Source organism: Trypanosoma brucei, chromosome 10 (assembly GCF_000210295.1).
Source record: "Trypanosoma brucei gambiense DAL972 chromosome 10, complete sequence".
NCBI classification, from domain to species: Eukaryota; Euglenozoa; class Kinetoplastea; order Trypanosomatida; family Trypanosomatidae; genus Trypanosoma; species Trypanosoma brucei.
The window spans coordinates 3,671,135-3,691,397 of NC_026743.1; the positions used below are offsets into that span (position 1 = coordinate 3,671,135).

General features: G+C 48.4%; 11 protein-coding genes across 11 annotated transcripts; all 11 read left to right on the forward strand.

The window, feature by feature from the left end:
* Nucleotides 1–967: 967 nt before the first annotated feature.
* TbgDal_X18870 (T. brucei spp.-specific protein) lies at nucleotides 968–2,416 on the forward strand (the record flags this gene model as incomplete). Its single annotated transcript, XM_011780746.1, has 1 exon — nucleotides 968–2,416. The coding sequence occupies one exon, from the start codon at nucleotides 968–970 to the stop codon at nucleotides 2,414–2,416; it is 1,449 nt and encodes a 482-aa protein (XP_011779048.1).
* Nucleotides 2,417–3,102: 686 nt separating this feature from the next.
* On the forward strand, nucleotides 3,103–3,459 carry TbgDal_X18880 (hypothetical protein, unlikely; the record flags this gene model as incomplete). The annotated part of the gene is made up of 1 exon (XM_011780747.1): nucleotides 3,103–3,459. The coding sequence occupies one exon, from the start codon at nucleotides 3,103–3,105 to the stop codon at nucleotides 3,457–3,459; it is 357 nt and encodes a 118-aa protein (XP_011779049.1).
* Nucleotides 3,460–3,652: 193 nt separating this feature from the next.
* On the forward strand, nucleotides 3,653–5,002 carry TbgDal_X18890 (T. brucei spp.-specific protein; the record flags this gene model as incomplete). The annotated part of the gene is made up of 1 exon (XM_011780748.1): nucleotides 3,653–5,002. One exon carries the CDS (start codon nucleotides 3,653–3,655, stop codon nucleotides 5,000–5,002), a length of 1,350 nt encoding a protein of 449 aa, XP_011779050.1.
* Nucleotides 5,003–5,487: 485 nt separating this feature from the next.
* TbgDal_X18900 (T. brucei spp.-specific protein) lies at nucleotides 5,488–6,933 on the forward strand (the record flags this gene model as incomplete). Its single annotated transcript, XM_011780749.1, has 1 exon — nucleotides 5,488–6,933. The coding sequence occupies one exon, from the start codon at nucleotides 5,488–5,490 to the stop codon at nucleotides 6,931–6,933; it is 1,446 nt and encodes a 481-aa protein (XP_011779051.1).
* Nucleotides 6,934–6,958: 25 nt separating this feature from the next.
* TbgDal_X18910 (hypothetical protein, unlikely) lies at nucleotides 6,959–7,285 on the forward strand (the record flags this gene model as incomplete). Its single annotated transcript, XM_011780750.1, has 1 exon — nucleotides 6,959–7,285. The coding sequence occupies one exon, from the start codon at nucleotides 6,959–6,961 to the stop codon at nucleotides 7,283–7,285; it is 327 nt and encodes a 108-aa protein (XP_011779052.1).
* Nucleotides 7,286–7,338: 53 nt separating this feature from the next.
* TbgDal_X18920 (transporter, putative) lies at nucleotides 7,339–8,754 on the forward strand (the record flags this gene model as incomplete). Its single annotated transcript, XM_011780751.1, has 1 exon — nucleotides 7,339–8,754. The coding sequence occupies one exon, from the start codon at nucleotides 7,339–7,341 to the stop codon at nucleotides 8,752–8,754; it is 1,416 nt and encodes a 471-aa protein (XP_011779053.1).
* A 637-nt stretch (nucleotides 8,755–9,391) lies between these two features.
* TbgDal_X18930 (GDP-mannose 4,6 dehydratase, putative) lies at nucleotides 9,392–10,480 on the forward strand (the record flags this gene model as incomplete). The annotated part of the gene is made up of 1 exon (XM_011780752.1): nucleotides 9,392–10,480. The coding sequence occupies one exon, from the start codon at nucleotides 9,392–9,394 to the stop codon at nucleotides 10,478–10,480; it is 1,089 nt and encodes a 362-aa protein (XP_011779054.1).
* Nucleotides 10,481–11,451: 971 nt separating this feature from the next.
* On the forward strand, nucleotides 11,452–12,165 carry TbgDal_X18940 (SNARE protein, putative; the record flags this gene model as incomplete). Its single annotated transcript, XM_011780753.1, has 1 exon — nucleotides 11,452–12,165. One exon carries the CDS (start codon nucleotides 11,452–11,454, stop codon nucleotides 12,163–12,165), a length of 714 nt encoding a protein of 237 aa, XP_011779055.1.
* A 750-nt stretch (nucleotides 12,166–12,915) lies between these two features.
* On the forward strand, nucleotides 12,916–13,674 carry TbgDal_X18950 (hypothetical protein, conserved; the record flags this gene model as incomplete). The annotated part of the gene is made up of 1 exon (XM_011780754.1): nucleotides 12,916–13,674. The coding sequence occupies one exon, from the start codon at nucleotides 12,916–12,918 to the stop codon at nucleotides 13,672–13,674; it is 759 nt and encodes a 252-aa protein (XP_011779056.1).
* Nucleotides 13,675–14,169: 495 nt separating this feature from the next.
* Nucleotides 14,170–16,200, forward strand: TbgDal_X18960 (signal recognition particle protein, putative; the record flags this gene model as incomplete). The annotated part of the gene is made up of 1 exon (XM_011780755.1): nucleotides 14,170–16,200. One exon carries the CDS (start codon nucleotides 14,170–14,172, stop codon nucleotides 16,198–16,200), a length of 2,031 nt encoding a protein of 676 aa, XP_011779057.1.
* A 693-nt stretch (nucleotides 16,201–16,893) lies between these two features.
* Nucleotides 16,894–18,702, forward strand: TbgDal_X18970 (ABC transporter, putative; the record flags this gene model as incomplete). The annotated part of the gene is made up of 1 exon (XM_011780756.1): nucleotides 16,894–18,702. The coding sequence occupies one exon, from the start codon at nucleotides 16,894–16,896 to the stop codon at nucleotides 18,700–18,702; it is 1,809 nt and encodes a 602-aa protein (XP_011779058.1).
* Nucleotides 18,703–20,263: the final 1,561 nt, after the last annotated feature.

A 20,263-nucleotide genomic window follows, 5' to 3' on the forward strand; every position in this document is an offset into this window, starting at 1 on the left:
AGGTTCACTGAATAGAATGCTATACTCCCCCCCCCTCCCCCCCCAAAAAAGAATAAAAATAATAAATAAAGTAAGGTGTACAGCACGTAGGCTGTGGAATCATGTGAATTTTATCTTGCAGCCGCCGTGAGATTGCCCTTGTTTTTTTTTCGTTTTTCTTTTCGTTAATTTTTTTTTTTTGCTTTACTCAATTATTTGGTCAACATTAGTTTTGCTAAGCGTTGCTTTTTTTCTTTTTAGGAGCGAGGTATTGACCATGTATTGCACTTTTTTTTTTGATGTGGGAAAAGAGGAGAAGGGTGAAAGCACTGTGTGTAATGTTTCGGAGAATCTTATCCCCGCAATAAGCTGAGTTTTTTTTTTTTGCTTCCTGTGTGTTTGCGTGTGTGAAGGTTACTATTCAAATGAGGAAATAGATTGTGCCATACTCACTTTGGTTTCCCCGTCAGGGAGGTGGCGCACAAGATGCAGGGCGGGGGTGGGTGGGTGTATTCTTACCTTCCTCGTCATCCGTAAATACGCGTTACAGTAGCATAGAGGAAAAGAAAGTGTGTGTGTGTGTGGGGGGGAAGATATAGAAGACGGAGGAAAAGTGTAAAAGTTGGGAAAGGAATGTTGGATTTACATGTGTCCTCTTTTTTTTTGTTTCTCTGCTGTTCCTCTCACCAAGGGTCTTAACTGCTTGGAAACCTTCTTATTTTCTTCGTTATATGCTCAGGCGCAGGTCATGTGGGTCCTTCTGCTTCCCTTTTCTTTAGGATCATCACGCCCTCGCTTCAAACCCTTCAGTAATGGACACTTCCTTTCAGTATGACTGTTCCCATCTCTTCTTGTTGTTTTCGTGTCGTTATTTTCCTTTCCTCTCAAATACCTACGCTTTGGTACTTTGCAACACCTGTGTCTCCGTTACAACGTTCGCTTTTCAACATACGAAACCACTGTGTAAAGTAGTGTGGTTGACCAGGGGATGTACGTGGGTCCTTGGGAGGAGTACCGCCTCATGAAGGCCATGGAGGAGTTGTGTTGGCTTCGAAATCATGTCCAGGCGGACTCGATGGTACTTCCTTTACCATGTGATCCGGTTTCCACTCCTGGAAGTAGTCATCACCTCCGTCCCAGTTTAGAAACGGCTGGAGGATCCAGTCCGGTGCGAAGGCGGTTAGCCGATTCTGCCAATGGCAACTTGCCAGGTTGTGGCAACAGCAGCGACAAGGTGAGGTCACCATCACGTGGAAGTGAGAACCGCGTCGGAGGTGGCCTTCCCGTTGCTTATGGTGGGAACTCGGTTCTCATGAAAACTGGAACGAATCAGCTGAACGCAGTACCCGGTCATTCGATCTTCAAGACACTGGGAGAGTTCCGTACCTCTTCATCTCCAATGTGCGAGAGGCTTGTTATTGAAGACCCAGGTACTGCCAGAGGACATGCCCAACCGAAATGTTGTGTGGATTCCGGTAGGCAACCTCTTGACGCACGGCAATCTGTAGAGGATAATTGTGTCCCCAGCACCACTTTTGAGCAGACTGTACATGTGGAATTGGGTACAGGAGTTATACTAAGGAAGTTGAGGAAAAAGAAAACAGTGTCGCCCTCACCACTCACAAGTAGCGAGTTCAGTTTACTGGATTCGGTGGAGGGCATCACGACCCAAAAAAGGCTAAACATGCTGAGAGAATTAGGGCTCGCCCCGCCTCTAGACACAAGGAGTAAGTACGTGCTGGCAAAGCAAAAGTTACCCCCAAGCAGTAGCTCAAACAAGGAAAAGGAGAAGGCTAAAATCGAAGAAATTCAGGAACAGATTGAACGGCGCCTCCGCCTGCAGATGTTGTACAGCGCTGGGAGAGACAGTGCGTCGCCTTTTCCCTACGGCAGCGCGGAGGCGGCTTTAGAGAATTCTACAGGGAGTGCGAGTGTTGAGTGCCGTGAATTGGCCGCAGCACAAACCACCCCGCACGTACCGTGGGACCTTCCAAATGTTGTGTCAATTAGTTCATTAGCGCAGGGCACCACAAGCACACCTCAATTCGTGACAAGCACTGAAAATAGGTTACACCAGGCCGCTGGTGTCAATGCTGAATCGCAGCGACTGCCTCTCTTGACACACCCGGGTGTTGCGAATATGCCAGCGAGCTCACTTCCATTCAGAGAGGGTAGTGAAAGGGTTGTTAGCACGGGTTTCACAACCGAAATGTGCCCACAAACGAAAAATATTGAGGTCAGAAGGCAATCAAGTGTGCGTACCCCACCACCATTGGGTGCTGGAATGCATAATCCGAGCGTTTCAGGGGGGATGCAGCCACAATCGTTGGACACCCCCGCCGTGACCAGGCAGGTGGAAGCAGAACAGTTTGATGATGATATGGTTGGTGACTTGATCAATTGGGCGGAACAGTTGGACCCTGATAGCATTGTTTGAGTCCACAGTGGCGACAAAACTATTGCTCTGCTCGTAATGATTTTTTTTTTTTGCTGTTGTTGATGATGGAAACATGCTGCAAACAAGGGGATAAACGCCGACGGGCATGTGCTCATTCTTATTGGAGGAGAGGAGAATGGGGAATGGCGGAGACAGAAATGATCTGTTAAAAATATTGTATCATACTATTATTATTATTATTAAAACGTGCACAACGGCCCGCCCGCCCTACGAGGACACAATGTTCACATTGAATGGGACGATGTATAGCACATTAGACGTGCGGTATTTGCGGTGTGTTGCTTTACTTGTGTGACACAAAAATGTTTTTCCGTACTTAGTCTGTTTTTTTTTTGTTTGATTATTTGTTTGTGTTTCCTTCTTTGCGATATAGCTTTTTCATCTGTCTCAGTATTGATGCAGCTTTCTCTTCATTTCCTTCCTTTGCGCGTGGGTTTGAAAGTTTCATCTTCGCTCACTTTAACGCAGGAATGGGTGTATTTCTTTCCTCCCTTACATGAGTGAGATGGCACCCATACGGTACCGTCAGCACACAAATATCACCTAACATATGTTTAAACGCCATATACATGAAGTGGGGGGTGCCACCAGAATGGTGAACTGGTTGAAAGGGAGGAAGGGGCACGAAATGCTGAGAAATATTTGGGAGGGGAAGAGGGAGGGAAATGGAATTAAACAATGTGATATTCTGGGTCTGCGCACTGTACAATGAGATGCTAGCAATGGTAGCTTTTTTTATATATTATTTCCTTCCCCCCTTTACGTGTTCTTCACAACGATGCTTGTGTATACGTGTGCTGCTGCATAAGCACTTACCGTCCTTCGGCCACCTCTTTCTTTCCTTCGTGTGGGTGTGGGTATGTATTGCTGCTCTTTTTATCCCTGTAGAGCGTGCCTTTTTAATTTCTCCTTTGATTTCTCATTTAATGGTAGCGTGGTTTCTCCTGTGTGTACCCACGCGAAGGGGGGAGAAACGGAAGGGGAAGGAGGAAGGAGCAAAACCACAGCAAATTAGTGGTTAGGGGTTATCCAGTAGGGAAGGGTGGGGGTTGGGGAAAACGAGAAGAACGCCAATAAAACGAAGAAACGGGAAAGTAAAAGCAGTCGTTACCGAAGCGTTTCGGAATCTGGAAAAGGGGGTATAAATTGGTTTTTGAGGGCTGCAGTTAGCTGTTGTTATATATATATATATATGTATATTGGTTGCGTCTCGTAATGAGCTCATGGGAATCGTGTGAGGATGGTAACCTCGTTCGCACTGGTGAAATCGTTCTGTTCGTGCAAAATGAGACCCGTTACCACGAAGGTGATGGCAATTTGAACTATGACGAAGGCAAATTAACGCTTTCTACGGATAATATTTTTTTTCAGCCTAAGGGAGCAGGTCCAATTTTTCTAAGGATTCCCCTTGGTAACATTGACAGTCCAAGCGGTGGCCCAACCGTCGTGGCTCAGTCAGATGGGCGCAGTCCGAAGTTACACATCCCTCTCACAGAAAGCGGGCAAAAAGCGGTATTTTCTTTTAAAGTAGGCAACATCAAGGAGTTTTGTGAGACTCTTCGTGATGTGCTGCAGCAAAAATTGTTACTGCTCCGACGCAGTGAAATGTTGACGGAACCACTGCCATCTATTACGGGCGTTGTCCAGGGGTCGAGTAAAGCAGCACGTGATGACAGTAGCGCAGCGCCAGCAAACGAGACCCTTTTAGCCTTTACGGACAAGGCTGGGATCGCGGGTCTCATGCGGGCATCAGCGGAAAAGACGGCACAAGGGGAAACGTTACGTGACATTGATGATGTCATGCGTAATGCCTCCTCCCTTGTGGCATCCATTCGAAATCTGCAGCAAAAGCAGCAAAATATCGCTGGCACGACGAAGGCTGAAGATAACACGACAATTGAGAGCATCGAAGCAACGCTTGGCCTGGGTGCTACAGTGCGGGCATCGGGAGCCGGCTGGGGGCTTGTGAGTGCGCATGCGGGGTTTCACAAGGAACTTGCCTGGGAAATACATTCATGGATAACACACGAGAAAAACCATCATGTGTTCGGGTCGATGCCACTGATCCCGCTCATCGAGCTCTTCTCCTTGTATAACAAGGCTCGTGGCGAGTGCGATTTGGTATCAACAAATGATGTGCTGCACGCATGTCGCGCGCTCGACCAACAGGAATATGCGCAATACACACTAAAGCGTCTCTCATCGGGTCGTTACGCTCTGCAACGCAAGGACCCCTCTATTGTACTGAAGAAGTTAGAACACATTCTTGGGCCTCGCTTATGCAACGAGAAGGAATCAGGAAAATTCACCACGTCAGCAGATTCTTCTCCTATTCACAACGGAAGGGATGGCGGGGTGGCACAGCCGGTGGCCCAAACGGCAGTATTTCCAGAATCTTCTTCTATGCTGAAAGGCGTCAACGAAGTGACGTTTGCGTCTGTTTTGCATGTTACATGTTCGGTATCCATGGATCTTCTGGAGGAATTGGAATTGCAAGGTTACCTTTGCAGATCAGGTGGTGAGTTTGGTTGCTTTACGTTCCATTGGAATATATTTGTCTTTTAATTCAGAAGGATCTGTAGCGGGGATATGTGACTGGAGCACCTTCGCTGTGCATTGTGGGCTCTGCTTCTAATATTCTCTCCGTGAGTGGGCCAAGTTGCTTGAACTTATCTTCAGCCTATTCGTCGGCATACAATTGATCCCCGCCTTGGTTTGATAGTTGTTGCTGATTTTAAGTTGATTTGAATTCTTGTGGAGTGGGCGGGGTACCAATTGCATCGTCATCCCCATTTCCGACTTGCAAAGCAACTTTCCAATGATTTGTGTGAATCTACTCACGAGAATAAGAGAAAACAACCACTGCTGTCACCTCCATGTCACTGAATCTTCCTTCACTTACACACAAAAGTGCAATTTCTACATTCTTAATGCACATGTTCACTACATCTGTCTTGTATGGCAGCCACCGTCGGGGTAGAAAGAGGTAAGTAAGGGGGAAAAGAGGAATATTGATATTGTTTTCAAGCTTTTTCACCTGAAAGCGTCGCATGCGGGTCGATGTAGAAGCCGTCTTTGAAAAAATACGCCCCGCGCTGGAGGTTGCAGAGGTAGGCGCGTGGAGTAAGACCGATATCGCGACGTTCATGTCACTGGTAAGCGGGTTCTGTGACATTCAACGCCAGCAACTGCGCGCTCGTCGTGGCAAGCGGCGCGATGGACATGACCGTGAACAAAATGTCGATAAAGAAGGCGGTTGCGAAGATGGCTGTGGCGTTAGGGGAGAGGATGGAGACAAGGAGGATGAAGCCTCCCTTGAGGCTGACAGTGTTGTGGTGTTGGAGATTCGCCGCTCCCTCACCAAATTGCGACACTACCTTCAGAAGCGGATTCCGTACGGCAGCATTTCCGAACCGGTTGTACCCCCGGCGCCGACCTCTCCTCAGGAGGGGGAAAACAGCTGTGGAGGTAGAGGGGCTTATAAAGCGCTGCAAAGTAGCAAACCCGTGGAGCCGCCCGTTTGCGCAGTAGACGCTTTTCTGTATCTCGAGGAGGACATTGATGCACTTGCAGATCAGGGCCATATATCACGGGAATATTGTCGCTCATGTGGGTCGGTGGACATCGGCCTCTGCCAATTTATTACCCACTCTTTCTCGCTTGAGCAGCTGATATTTCTTTCCTGTTTTCTACTACCTTCCTTTGGTGATACCTCCTATTGCCTAACATCCGACAACGTCTGGCGACCTCGCCACAAAAACTGTCACACTGTGGCTGCCGCCTTTTCCTGTGAGCACGTTGTTGAAGTGGGTTCACGACTGGGGATCGTACCTATGTCTTGTTACTTTGCCTCAGAGCAGCAACGCTTGCTCAACACCCGAAGGGTGACGGCGATTGAACTTGATAAAGAGTTGGTAGCGCTTCAGCAAGAGGTTTTCCAGAAATTCGCCAAGGGGCCCACTGCGGCTCACCTCAACCTTGTTCACAGTGATTGTTTTGAGGGTGAAGGATTGGAGGCCCTCCGATCCGCAGATATTATTATTTTGCATAATATATTTGAGTATTTTACGGCGAGCGCAGAGGAACATCTTCGTTCGTGGAAGCGCCTTCGCGCTGCTGTGGTCCGTAGTGGTCAGTTGCTGGTGTGTTGCCCATCTTTACAAGAAACTTTAGCTGCCTTCTCCGAGGACTGTGTGCGAAAAGTCTTCATAAATGAACAAGATAAAGTTGATTTCGTCCATGTCCATCAAAGTAACTCAGATGCGGGTAGGATTTCTCGCAAGCGATGTCGACAGCCGCCGCAGGAGCATTCGTTCACGTTGGATCAGTGGTGGCGCTCGTGGGTCAAAGAAATTGATGTGGAACACATTCGTCGGTCGTTCCTCACCGCACAGAGGTTTTGTGAGGAAGGCCACCCATGTGATTCTTCCTATGGAGACGCTGATGACGAGCTGGTGAAGGAACTGAAGAATATGAGAGTATACATGGTCCAATGAGTCCAGGTTAATTGGTCCCACTAGGATGTTGCCGCACGGATCGACCCGGAGGTCCGAGGTATTTTATTGTTTGCTTCCCCCTATGCGTCTGGTGAGTTTATTTGTGACAAATATTGTACTCCCGCTCTCCCTCATCTCCCCCTTTATCTATACGGTAAGCGTTAATCAATCGACTAATCGACCTAGTTGCGGTCCCACCATTTCTCAGGTAGTCTATGAGAAAGTGTTCTTGTATGCGTGTATATGGGTGAGTACGTCTGCTTCGCTCCGCCAGCTGAAAGAAAATCACTGCTTCTTAAATCCATCGATGTGTTTTTTTTTTGTTTGCTCGGATACAACGCGAAATAAATAACCACATCCTCGGATGAAATAGCAAAGGACCTGGAGAAGATAGGCCCGTCAGCAATGGCAATCTGGGCATGTATTGCACGCTCCGGGTTGGTCGTTTCGAAGATTATAGCATGTTGCGGACTTAGCTACTTCATATCTCACTTTTTCTCTTGGACTGAGAAGAGCGTAGGGGGGTTTGCGGATGTCTCGCTCATGATTTTCCTTCCCTCCCTCACCTTTGTGAGCATTACCAAATTTGAAAATGCAGAACGTGCTTACATGTTTCTTTGGGCAGCGATATTTGCCTGTGTGCCTCGAATATTGGCCCTGGCATCTGCTACACTACTCAGGTGTGCTTACCCAACCAGGTGGCACGGCCTAGTTATGCTGAGCTGCGTCCTGCAGAACAGTTTCACATTTGGTCTCGGAACACTTTTTATGCTCAAGGGGATTCCATGGTTCACTAATGAAGTAGGAGAGGAGGCGATTGCATTTTTTCTTTGTTACAGCACCGTCAACTTTCTGGTTTGCTGGCTTACCGCAGAGTTGATTGTGAGGCCTTACGCGAAGGCACCTGTAGCTGTTCTGTCTGCGTGCGCTCAGGAAAAAGCAGAGGGTTGTGAGAGAGAAATGTCGTGTCGAGGGGAGAAGAACAGATGCGGGATTGTGAAGGATACCGCCACCTCCGATAATCGGCTTCGGACAACGCGGGAAACGGGTGCAACGCCTCCACTCTACGCGCCTAAAGGGGAACCAACCCGTGTGTCTGCCAATGAAGCAGGAGAGCAGTGTGCCCCGACCAGCGGCGGAGGGTCGGATGATGTGATTCACAACAGTGCGTCCTCTTCATGTTTTTCCGTCAAAACGCTCAAACTGGTGCTGGGCGTTATTAGAAAACCGTTGATTGTCACCACTGTTATTGCCATTATTGTCAGCATGACACCAATTCGAAGGGTTCTACACGTCCCAGTTCTGGGAACGACGTTGGTTGGGGGCATGAAGTTGGTGGCTTACGGAACCCTGCCGCTTCATTTTCTTCTGCTGGGCTACGAAGCTGGACGCACATGGAAGGTACATGCGACTACGGCTTCTGAGAGGGCAGACGCAGCGCAGGGAGATTCTAGAGATAGCCATGGTGAAGTCTCTGGTTGGGAGACTTCGGCGGGGCGGCGAGATAGCGATGATACACAGATAAAGACTTTTGTGCTAGCTTTCGCTTTGGCCTTCAATGCACACGTCGTAGTACCTCTGTTGTGCTTCCTCATTATATTAGCATTCAAAACGTATGATCTCATACCAACATCTAAGAGTTTCCTTCTCGCCATTTTTGTTGGTTCGTGTGCCCCTTCTGCCATTGATCCCTTCCTTATTTGCTCCAACAACGCCTTGCTGCCGCTTGCTTACTCAAAGATTATGCATGTGATGGTTCTCAGCGGTGGTTTAACTACATTTGCGTGGCTTTCGGTTTATTTGTGCGTCTTGGAGGAATAAAAAGGAGAGGTCAAGTGAAGAAGCGTTTTTGTCTCATACATGCATACACGAGCACCGCAGGCACAGCCGCCATTGGTGATACGGGGGGGGGGGCCGTTGTTATGCATTGCCACAGAGCAAATTTTTGGTTTTACTCCCCCTTTAAAAAAAAAAAAACTGTTGTTGAACACGAGGGGAATGTGTTATCCAATTTAGCGTTACGACAGTCATCGCGATCCATATGTGAGCATTTTTAAGCGTGTTCGCGTCCGCCACTATCCGAGGTCGACATACGCACGGCGTTTGTGATCACGTCTTTGCACTTTTTGCGGCTTAACTACTGTTGTTGTTTGTTTGTTTGTTTTTCGCGCGATGGCCCACACCACCCCGATACACCTATGAGACTCTTCCGTCTCCCTTGTGTTGTTTTATTGCTTTCTTGCACAATGCACCTTCAGTCGGCTGGCACATCAGTGACAGCAAGTGTACAGGGCTGGGCACCACACCGCACTGATCTTGTTTGAAGCGCAGCTTAAGTTACCTGGAGGGCCAGTGGAAATTGGTTATTTCTCTCATACATCCCCATCCCCTTGTTTGAACGGGTTCGTAGGCGCGGGTGGGACGAAGCCGCTCCACATCACATTAGAAGCCGTTCAGTATGTCAGCACGTCGACTGGCTCTCATTACGGGGATCACTGGGCAAGACGGCTCGTACCTTGCGGAGCTTCTCCTTAAGAAAGGCTATGACGTGCACGGCATTGTGCGACGTTCCTCCTCATTGAATACCGGCCGTATCGACCACCTTGTGGGTAACGCGCATTTGCATCTGCATTACGGAGATATGACGGACGGTGCGGGGTTACATCAGATCGTTTCTAGGGTTAAACCTCATGAAGTGTACAATCTTGCAGCACAGTCGCATGTAAAGATCTCTTTTGAGACTCCAGTTTACACTGGAGAGACGGATGCACTGGGTACGGCAAAGATCCTCGAGGCTATACGTTCCACCGGCTTAGAGAAAACATGCAGATTTTATCAGGCTAGTAGTAGTGAATTGTATGGAAATGTCCAAGAGGCCCCGCAGACGGAAAGGACCCCATTTTATCCACGGAGCCCGTACGCTGTGGCCAAACTGTATTCACATTGGATTACTGTAAACTATCGTGAGTCGTATGATATGTTTGCCTCCAACGGAATACTGTTCAACCATGAGTCCCCACGTCGAGGCGAAGCGTTTGTCACAAAGAAAATCGTTCGGGCTGCGGTGCGCATAACGAAGGGTATGCAAAAGGAGTTGTTTTTGGGTAATGTAAATGCGGTGCGGGACTGGGGTCATGCAAAAGACTACGTACATGGCATGTGGCTCATCCTACAGGCAGATAAGCCAGATGATTGGGTGTTAGCTACTGGCAAGCAGCACAGTGTGAAAGAGTTCTGCAACCTCGCATTTCAGCGGTTAGGTGTCAACCTGGCGTGGGCGGGTAGCGGGCTAGATGAGATAGCATATGATAGAGGCTGCGCGCTGAGGACCCCCATCGTTCGCATTGACTCGAGGCTCTTTCGTCCTGCTGAGGTGGAAACGCTTGTCGGCAACCCTGAGAAGGCTGCACGTGAACTGGGTTGGAAAATTACCTACAGTTTTGAGCAGCTTGTGGAAGATATGGTGGAAGCGGAGTTGCGCGAAATGGACGGCAACAAAGGGTGTGAACGCTTGGCAGGGAAGTGCATTACCGCCGAAACCAGCTGAGTGTTGAGCGGGGCAATATTACCTCCGTTTTGTACTCTCCGTTATGTTTTGCCCCGCTCAACTCCCTGTTTCACCATCGGCATACTTCTGGCACAATATCACGTGATACCATTGTTGTTGTTTTCCAAACGTTCTTACGAACCGTATGATAGGCACCCGTCACCGGTTAACGAGACCCGATGCGCCACAAACGACGGGAATGCATGGTAGACTTGAGAACTCTTTGACCACTGTAGAAGTAGCACCAAACGAACAATAAAAAGGGGCTATCGGCACACGCCTTGCCCACGCTTACTTGTGTTACTAAAGCGTGTGATTAGGAGGGGCCCTGCGTCACCTTTTGACCATCATTTCAACATTTCTGTTGTTGACTTTAGTTTGATTCGCTAACACGTCAGTTCTCTCAAATTGTCGGACACGAGCCAACACGCACAAGCGCCCGTTTGTATTACCACGCTGATATTACTATCGCTACAAACTATGCTCCGCTTCTCAATGTTTTTGGTTCATCGTTCATTCATTTACTCAAGCCTTCATCTGTTTTTTTTTAACGTACGCACATCAGTATGTTCAGGAGGAGCAATGGGAACAGAAATTTGGGTGCGCTTGGCATTCGTAGCCGGGTGGCGTGCTTGGGGAGTTCGGCAGCTTGCGAGGTGGGAAAAAGATATAAAGTCGTGATTTTGGTTTTTTTTTTTTTTAATGGGGGGATGATACACGGGTAAACACGCAATTTCTGGAGTAAGCTGAGTTACGCACTCGCACTTCCGTCACTTCTGGTGCGTTACTGACACATTTGCATCGCTTTTGCGAATAGTATGTAATGCCTGCACACTCCCTGTTCATTGCCACAACCTTTCCCATCATACTTATTTCCATGTGTTCGTGGAAATGAATGGATTGCTACGTAAAAATATAATGCACTATCACTAGAATGCGTAGGAGTGGCGTGCGTGCGAGTCTTTGACAGTATGCATGGAGTTGAAGTATCAGCGGAGAATCAACTGCGTCAAGTAAAGAGCGACATTGCTCTGCTCAACCATTACCTTACCCAGGCTGAAAAGGGTCATGAAATGCCATGCGAAGAGCTGAATGAGCGTATAGAAAGGACACAGAGGATCCTCCGTAGTCTTTCAGATGGTCGAGTAGATTACCAACTTGATTCCGTTAGTGGTGGTGTTGGCGCCCCCTCTTTATTGCAGGGCACAGTACCTCACACACGGGTAGTGGGGAAGCAAGGAGTGAGTAACCTGCAACGCCGCACGGCCCAACAACTTCTCTCTGAGCTGAGTCTTATTGAGTCTTCACTACAACGCTTGAACCACAAGGCAGAAAAGCGTAACATGTATTTGTCCGAAGTAGATCAGCTCATGGGCTCCCTACGAAACAATGGAACTCATGATGACGTCTCGGCACTTCAGCACGCTGAGCGAGAGCGCGCATCTCTCCAGTACGCTCGAGCCAGAGTCCAGGCGATGATCAATGAGAGTAATTCTGTGATGAAAGCTCTTCAGGATCAGGGAAGGAGTTTGGAGTCAACCGACAGCAGAGTTGCGGATATTTTGGAGTCCCTTGGTGTCTCTAACTCAACTACTCTACAAATCCTGCGGCGCAATAAAGTTGATGCATGGCTTGTATATGGCGGTATTGCACTCACGTTGCTGTTTATCTATCTGATATGGTAGGAGAAGTGAAGTTTAGGGGGCAGATGTCTATTCTTCCCTTCCCCTTCATCGAAGTGGGTGGCAGGGTTGAGTTCTGTTTATCCTCTCAGTGGAATTATTAATATTTAGATGTGCGGCGATCCGACCGTATGGCTGCTCCGTTTGCGCTTGGGAAAGTTGGATGACAATGGGAGTGACATAACGTGGACGATATTTTTGCTGGCTCCTTACATATTCTCACGGTGAGCAACGGACGGGTGGTGGTGGCTGGAGGTGACATCTGTAACACGCCTCCACTCAGATAATGAGAATAACAAAACTAACTGTGCTTCTTTCTAGCGGTGACGCTCTGTACTGTTCTTTGCTCGGTTTGTTTGATATCCATTGGTTTGTATTTGCTGGTTAATTTTTCCGACAGCGCCTTACACACTTGGTTTGTGATTTGTCCTCTCAAAACTTCTCTCCTCTGCGTGGCCCCTCCACACAGCCTTTTGAGTGGGTTCATCGAGCATCCGGGATAGCGTACACCGTAGAATGTTTTTGAGTGAATTCATCTATCGAACAGGGTAACGAATACACCGCTTCGTAGACACAAGGATATATATACACGTATTTGCACACTTCTACTTGATTGAGGAAACCGCAGGCTATTATTTTCAACTCTCCCTCTCTACTACCTTTCATCAACAGTTTTGCGACCCCGCAGTTGATAAGGAGGTAGAGGTTCGCGGACAGACAGTAGGGGATTCATACGACCTGTGTTTGTTGTAGATGAACTTGGGTCAAGTGCCCCGCCCAAGGGATGAGCCCGAGCCCTTTAACGATTTTGAGCCCCGTCGCAAGTGCTCCATATGCTGCGGTCTTCGGTGCGCTGCTGTAACTGGAGGTGCACTCTTTCTGATCGTGCTCCCATGTAATCTTATCATGATTCGTGGACGTATATTTGATGGGCGCGGCTTCATTGGTTTTGCGGACCGGCACCTTCTCGTGCCGTTGCCATTTGCGGCTATTACTTTTACACATCAAATCATTCAATCGGAAGCGTTATGGAGCAAAAACAGAAAAACTCTGTGGCAGGTAAACACGCAATCTGCGGGGCTTAACATTTTGTTGTGGAGTATACTCACAGTTGCTTGCACAGCTGTCTCCCGGCGTCAGGGTCCACGCTGGAGCCGCAGCTATCGCCTGCTGTTGTGGGATTACCGCCGAACTCGTCGGTGCTGTGCGAACAGATATTTACCCACTGCGTTTGGTCGTATAAGTGCAGACTTAGATTGGTACAACGTTTTGTGGACGGTGAGTGTCTATCATGTGTTGTGGGGGATGTTTGCCGTCATGGTGGAGCGGGGATTCGGGGCGCATTATGCAATGTTTTATCGCGATTGGCCTTATAGTCGCTGGTGCTCCCCACGCTGGCGGGAGTGGAGAGAATTGGAGGCAATGAAGTACATTAATACGGAGCAGGTTGTAGCGCCCAGTCGTTGGGGATCTTTCATTACCAATGATCGCTGGCGTTCAAGCAGCGTTTAACTTCATCTGGTTCTTGTGGTGAGGGAAAGAAGTGTGGGCGCGATATGAAAGTAAACACATTTATATTTGCATAGAGAAGGTCGCATGGTATGGTGCGGATCCTCCTTTTGCTACTCGCACCCCCAACAAACTCCTAAATTTGGTTAAGGGTGCTCCCAAAACTTTCGTTATAAGCAAGGAGTTCTAACAACATATTTAAGCTAATGGGTGTGGGGCTTTCTTGTACTCGTTAAATGGGATTGAACTATTTGCAAACCTTTCCGGGCTTTTGTAGATTATTATTTTTAATAAACTCTTCACCATTCCACCTATTCATGCGTATGCCTCCACTCCCACTAAGTCACTCTGCACACATATCAAGTGTGAACAAGAGTACAAAACGGGAGCAATAAAAGAGAAACAACAACGCTTTTTATTGTTAATAACACAGTTAAGGTAAGTCAGTTGTAAGCTAAGAAGTAGAGCAGACACACAACACTACCCTTTACTGGGATAATGAGTGATGTGAGTAAGTTCGTGAGGCAACTGGAGCGGTTGGTTGAAACCGGGGCGGAACCGTCAAAGATTCTCCCCGCCATTGACAAGATACTCTTTGTGGGATCAAAAAATACATTTGCGCTACGTTGCAAGGTGGTATGTCTGCTTCATCAAGACAAGCACGCGGCCGCGCTAGCTACACTTGAACAGTTGGCTGCGACCGATCCATCATTAGGCAACAAGTCGCAAGAGTACGCATTCCACAAAGCCTATTGCCACTATAGGTTACTTGATGACAGGCAGGCACAAATGGTTCTCAGACGCGCCCCGCACACGGCAAATCACGTGCCTTCACAACATTTGCTTGCTCAAGCACACTACCGCCTAGAAGAATTCGAAGAAGCCGCTAACATATACGAGGAACTTCTTAAAAATGAAAGATTCCGTGACGAGCAGGAAAAGGCGGAATTGCTCACAAACTATACTGCCGCCTGCACAGCGATGGACGTTCAGCGGACACAGGCAATTGTCCGCTCCGCTGATGTTAAAAATGCGGATATGTTGTATAACGTAGCTACAGCGCAGCTTGAGGTGCAGGACTATGCTGCTGCCACACAGACGCTAAAGCAAGCGGAGATGGTGTGCGCTCGAGCACACCCGGAAAGCCAACTGCGATCCTTCGAAGATGTGTGCTCGAAGGTTGATGACGAGCTCCGCGCATTATTAGATGCGAAGGGATCACCGGAGCGCGCGTTCTTCGACGACGTGGCCAACATATGGGTGCAGATGGCATTTGTGCACCATGCTATCCACCATGAGGAGAAGGCAGCGGCGCTGCTAACCTTTGTCCTGAAGTATCGTCCCCCATCGGAGGTGACTCTAGCCGTCGCCTCCATTAACTGGGCGGCTATTCAGCGTCACAAAGATTTCTTCGACACCTACCGAAAACTGAAGTCAGCTCAAAACCCAGCAGTGAATAATCGCCTAACATCACGTCAGCGGTTGCTGGTCCACTACAACATTGCGATGCTGCTACTGAACACAGGAAACTTTACAAGATTCAAGCGGCAGGTGGAGTTGGTTGCTAGTGATTACCCTGATGCAGACCTCACACATGCACTAAAACTCGCTCTGGCAGTCGGTGAGACAAAGAAGAAGAAACAGTCCGGGGACAAAACAGTGAGCGAGTACTTGGACAACTACAAAAAGAGCGTCGCAGCGCAACAGCAGCAGCAACAGCGAAAGCCCGCGGTGGGACGAATGCTTCCTCTCATTGCAGCGCAGATATTCCTTGATAACAGCGACTTGGAACGTGCCATCGAGTCACTTTCCTCCGCCGCTGATGATATACAGCGGAGGCCGTGCACCCTCATGACGCTGTTCACGTGGAAGGTGCAATTGGGTGACATTTCTGGTGGAAAGCAACTTCTGAAAGAGTATGCTAGGGTTGCAATGAAGAATGTAGATGCCGTCAAGACCATCACATTATGGGCTGTACGGTTCCTATCCGCTAGGGGGCTGTATGCCGATGGTGTCGATGTCATTCAGGACGCACAAAGGGTTGCGGAAGCACTCCAGCAGGACAGGGAAGTGCTCGCCCTCATGGCACTCTGTCTTTCGTATTATGACATGCAGGCCGCTCGTTCTTGCATCGCGGGTATACCTGATGCTGACAATAAAACAGGCGCACCGTCAGGCAAGATAACTTCTTCATTCATTAAAGGGCTCGAAGCTCAACAACCTTCGCGGCAGCGGATTGAATCCTTTGGGTATCGGCGAGTGGTTGAGGATGACGAGGAGGGCGAGGGTGGACCGAAGGCGAAACGAGCGGGTCGCAGGGCGCGTCCAATGCGTAGGCCGCCAAAGAATGCGGAGAGCCGAATTGACCCGGAACGATGGATTCCAATGTCACACCGCTCGTACATAAAGGACTTGCCAGAGCGCAGGAAGCGGGAGCTGAAGCGCCTACGCGCCATCGAGCAGGAACAAAAGCGGCGGCTTGCGGAAAAGAGGAAAGTGGCTACGGCCACAGCAGACCCGTCGTCGTAGCGAACCCTCACCCTCCCTCCACGGGGAAACAGCAGTGGGGAAACTCAGGTAAAAAGCGTAAACCCCGGAATTGTCACACAGTGTGGTGATGGCATTGCTGTTACGGGAGTGTTGGAGTCTTTGAGTCGTCGCATTAAAACATTCCATGACGTGGCTTTGTGTGTCTGCATTCAAATGGAAATGAACTAAAATAAAACAAGTGTGGTAAGAGGAAGAAGCGGTGTGTTTATGAAGTGGGGAATGAAGGAGCAGAGCGGAAGTGCGGAGGAATGAATGGAGCAACTTGCGTCTTCTTATAATCTTTTGTACTACCGTCACTTGCCAAACCTCGAATAACCATCTACAAGCGGAAGAAGAAAAACGAAGCGGTTTAAGGGGCTCACACGGTAGTTTTTGACTTTATTCCGCATGGTGGTAGTTTCGCTTTCCCTATTTCACTACTGTCATTATTTTGTATTACCGCTTGCAATTTGTCTAGTCGAGTGAACTGGTAGTATTTTCTTGGAATTTTCTCTGATTTTTTTTTTTACTGTGGAAAAGAATTGGAAAGGTGAGACGAAAGGTAAAATTATAAAAAGGGGGAAAGTACACTCACCATACATACAAGGTGGCAAGGAAAAGATTTTATTTCTAATAACTAAATAATTAAGCGTTTGGCCCTCGCTAAAATATTAAAAATATATATTATATCCGATGGCCAAACCGAAGTACCTAAAAAAGAAGCAAGAAGCCGCTGCAGCGGCGGCGGCAGCTGAGCAGCAAAAAAAGGAACAAGATGGGGATCCGTCAGTGGCGAAAGGCGCAGGTGCTCCGGATGAGGAACCAAAGAGCTCCGGTGCGATGGTGGCGTTCGCGAATCCCGTGTTCCGTGACGGTGTGAGCGATATTCTTGTGGAAAAAATCGATATTAGCTACCAGGGAGTTCATATTCTGGAGAATGCCACCTTGAACCTGGTTGCGGGACACCGTTATGGTCTTGTGGGTCCTAATGGATGCGGTAAGTCAACTTTGTTGAAGGTTCTTGGCTGTCACGAAATACCGTTTCCCAAACATGTTGATAGGTATTTTGTGTCGCATGAGGTCGAAGCATCCGATATGTCAGCTATTGACGCAGTAGTGTCCGTGGACAAGGAAAAGGAGCTGCTGGAGAAAGAAATAGAGGAGTTGGCGCTTGCAGATCAGGAGGATCCTGTAGTGACGCAGCGTATGGATGACATTTACAAGCGCCTGGATGAGTTGGATGCCGACACTGCGCTAGCGCGCGCAGGGAAAATATTGTTTGGTCTTGGCTTTACGCCAGAGATGCAGTTGCGGCCGACGAAGTCATTTTCTGGTGGGTGGCGTATGCGCATTTCCCTAGCTCAGGCGCTGTTCATTAATCCAACAGTTCTTCTACTTGACGAACCAACGAACCATCTCGACATTGAGGCCGTGGTGTGGTTGGAGAACTATCTCTCCAAGTTCAAGAAAATTCTTTTCATGGTATCCCACTCGCAGGATTTCATGAATAGCGTCTGCACCAAGGTGGCTCATATGGCCCGGGGGAAGCTCGATTACTACGACGGAAACTACGATCAGTACTGCATAACGCGTGCAGAAAAGGAGAGTAACCAGATGCGCCGGTTTCAGTGGGAACAGAACCAGATTAAGAGCATGAAAGAGTATATTGCCCGTTTCGGTCATGGTAGTGCAAAGCTTGCACGGCAGGCCCAGTCAAAGGAAAAGACGCTTGCCCGTATGACACGTGGTGGCCTCACTGAAAATGTGGCCAAAGACAGGCAAGTAAACTTTTGGTTCCCCTGCGCGGGACCGCTTCCCCCGCCGATGCTTCAGTTCCGAGAGGTGTCTTTTGCCTACCCAGGGCGTGAGCCTCTTTTCCAGGACCTTGAACTTGGAGTAGACATGGAATCACGTATCTGTCTTGTTGGACCGAATGGTGCAGGGAAGACAACCCTGACAAAGCTAATGTGCCGTGAGCTGGAACCCACAACTGGTTATGTTGCTAAGAATGCTCACTGCATCATTGCCCGTTTCCATCAGCACTTCGTGGATCAAATCGATTTGTCCCTTTCGCCGCTAGAGTGGATGGGACAAGAGTACCCAACGGTGACCGACCCCAATATACTGCGCAGCGCGCTCGGACGATTTGGTGTATCTGGCAAACTTCAGATGACACCCATGAACACCCTTTCGGATGGCCAGAAGTCAAGAGTGGTCTTTTCCTGGATGGCATTCAAAACGCCTCACTTGATGATTCTTGACGAGCCAACAAACCACCTTGATATTGAGTCCATTGACGCTTTGGCCGATGCGGTTAACAGTTTTGAGGGTGCTGTGGTGGTGGTTTCCCACGATCTCCGCCTCATCGCGCAGATTGCCGAAGAAATTTGGATTGTGGACCAGGGGAAATGCCGCAAGTTTGATGGTGACATCGCCGACTACAAGGAACATGTCCAGCGCGAAGTCAACCGTATGACAGAAGACTACGCCAACCGGAAGTGAGTTCTTCTTGTGGACCGCTGCCGTAACATTAAGATGGAAAGGGGGAGGGAAGAGGAAGTGGAATGAACTGAAGGTGAGACAGAGTAACACTCGAAGATGGGCCTCCCGGGGCTTGAGTTGCAGAAACAGAAACGGCTAATACGAAAGGCACGAGTACGAAGGTGGTCTAATTTCTGGGATCTGAAGCCGTCACGTACGTAGGTTCTCCACTCGGTTTCGCCTATGGGAAAGGCAACACGGTCAGACAAATCTGCTTCACTACTTACTCCGCTTCATTCGTGCAGGTTGTGCCTCTTTTTATTGTGCAACATTATCGAAACCCTTGGTTCGTTGTAACAGCTGGCACAGGGGATGGAAAAGGGCGGTGTCACAAACTGGGCTTTACCGCACTTGCACTCGTGTAAGGACCACTGAAGGTGCAACGACGTTTCGTCTTTGATGTGTGTAAAGGAGGAGGAATGTGAGGGAACAGAAAACGGAGAAAAAAAAACAAAGCAGTTCTTAGTCAAGGTAATACAGGTGGGGAAGTGCCTGAGCCTTGCTTACACTCTGGTTTTCACTGTAATGCAGTAATGCGCTGCAACAGGTTTTTAGTAATCTTTTCAAACCGTGGAAGTGGTCTCATCCCCTCCCGCCTTGTTTCTCCGCACATTCCCCTCTAACTGGTTACTGCCTTTAAAGTGGTAAGTTTTTTTTTTTTAAATAGGAGGCAAGCTTCGCGTTTTCGGTCCTTTTCGTGTAGCTTACTTAGCTCACACTCTCGTTTTTTAAAAATATCTGATAATTTCCATGTACTTAATCATTTCTTTTTCTCTACATAATTTTTCTTCACACCAAGTGCGTACATGGTATATTAGTTTAGGATCATTCGTGCGCTTGTAAAGTTCACATTAGAGGGGAGGGCTGGAAAGGATTTTGTAATGCAGCGGAAGCGGTTGGGAAAATAAGCGGCGCTCAAGAGTTGTGAATATTAGTTGTAATCCGAAACAAGGTCAATGGCGTGGGGAAATTCCGTTGTGGTAACGGTGTTTATCTTGTTTTTGTTCAGTCTTCATTACTCCCCGCCAGCGTGCGGAAATCGAGTACAACTTATACCCTTCAACATTGCATGTCCCACCCGGGTCGCCAGGTTGTGGAACAGATGGAAACAGCTATGTTTTCTTATTTTTTTTCAATTGTAATTAATGTGCCGCGCTCGACACTTGCCAGCGGTGTGGACTCAGTTCCACCGGATCCCGCTTGCACGCTCTCATGCATGTGCCACCGTGTTGTGTCTTTTTTTTTTTTGCGTGTGTATGTGTGTGTGTGACGAGCGGCGGATATGAATGAAATTTGTGAAAGAAGGTTAAACGGCTTATTCTCGCCTATTCACCCATTTATGGGGAACTATGTTCGATTGAGGCGTGTATGCTCATTTTTGTATTCCACAATTGTAGAAGTGTATAAAGTCACATACATGCGCACGCACTCGTATGTGAAGGCAACAATTTCTTCCCATCTCTTCATCTTTTCTCTATTCGAACAGGGGACTCGCACCCCACATTGTGGCACAACACAACGG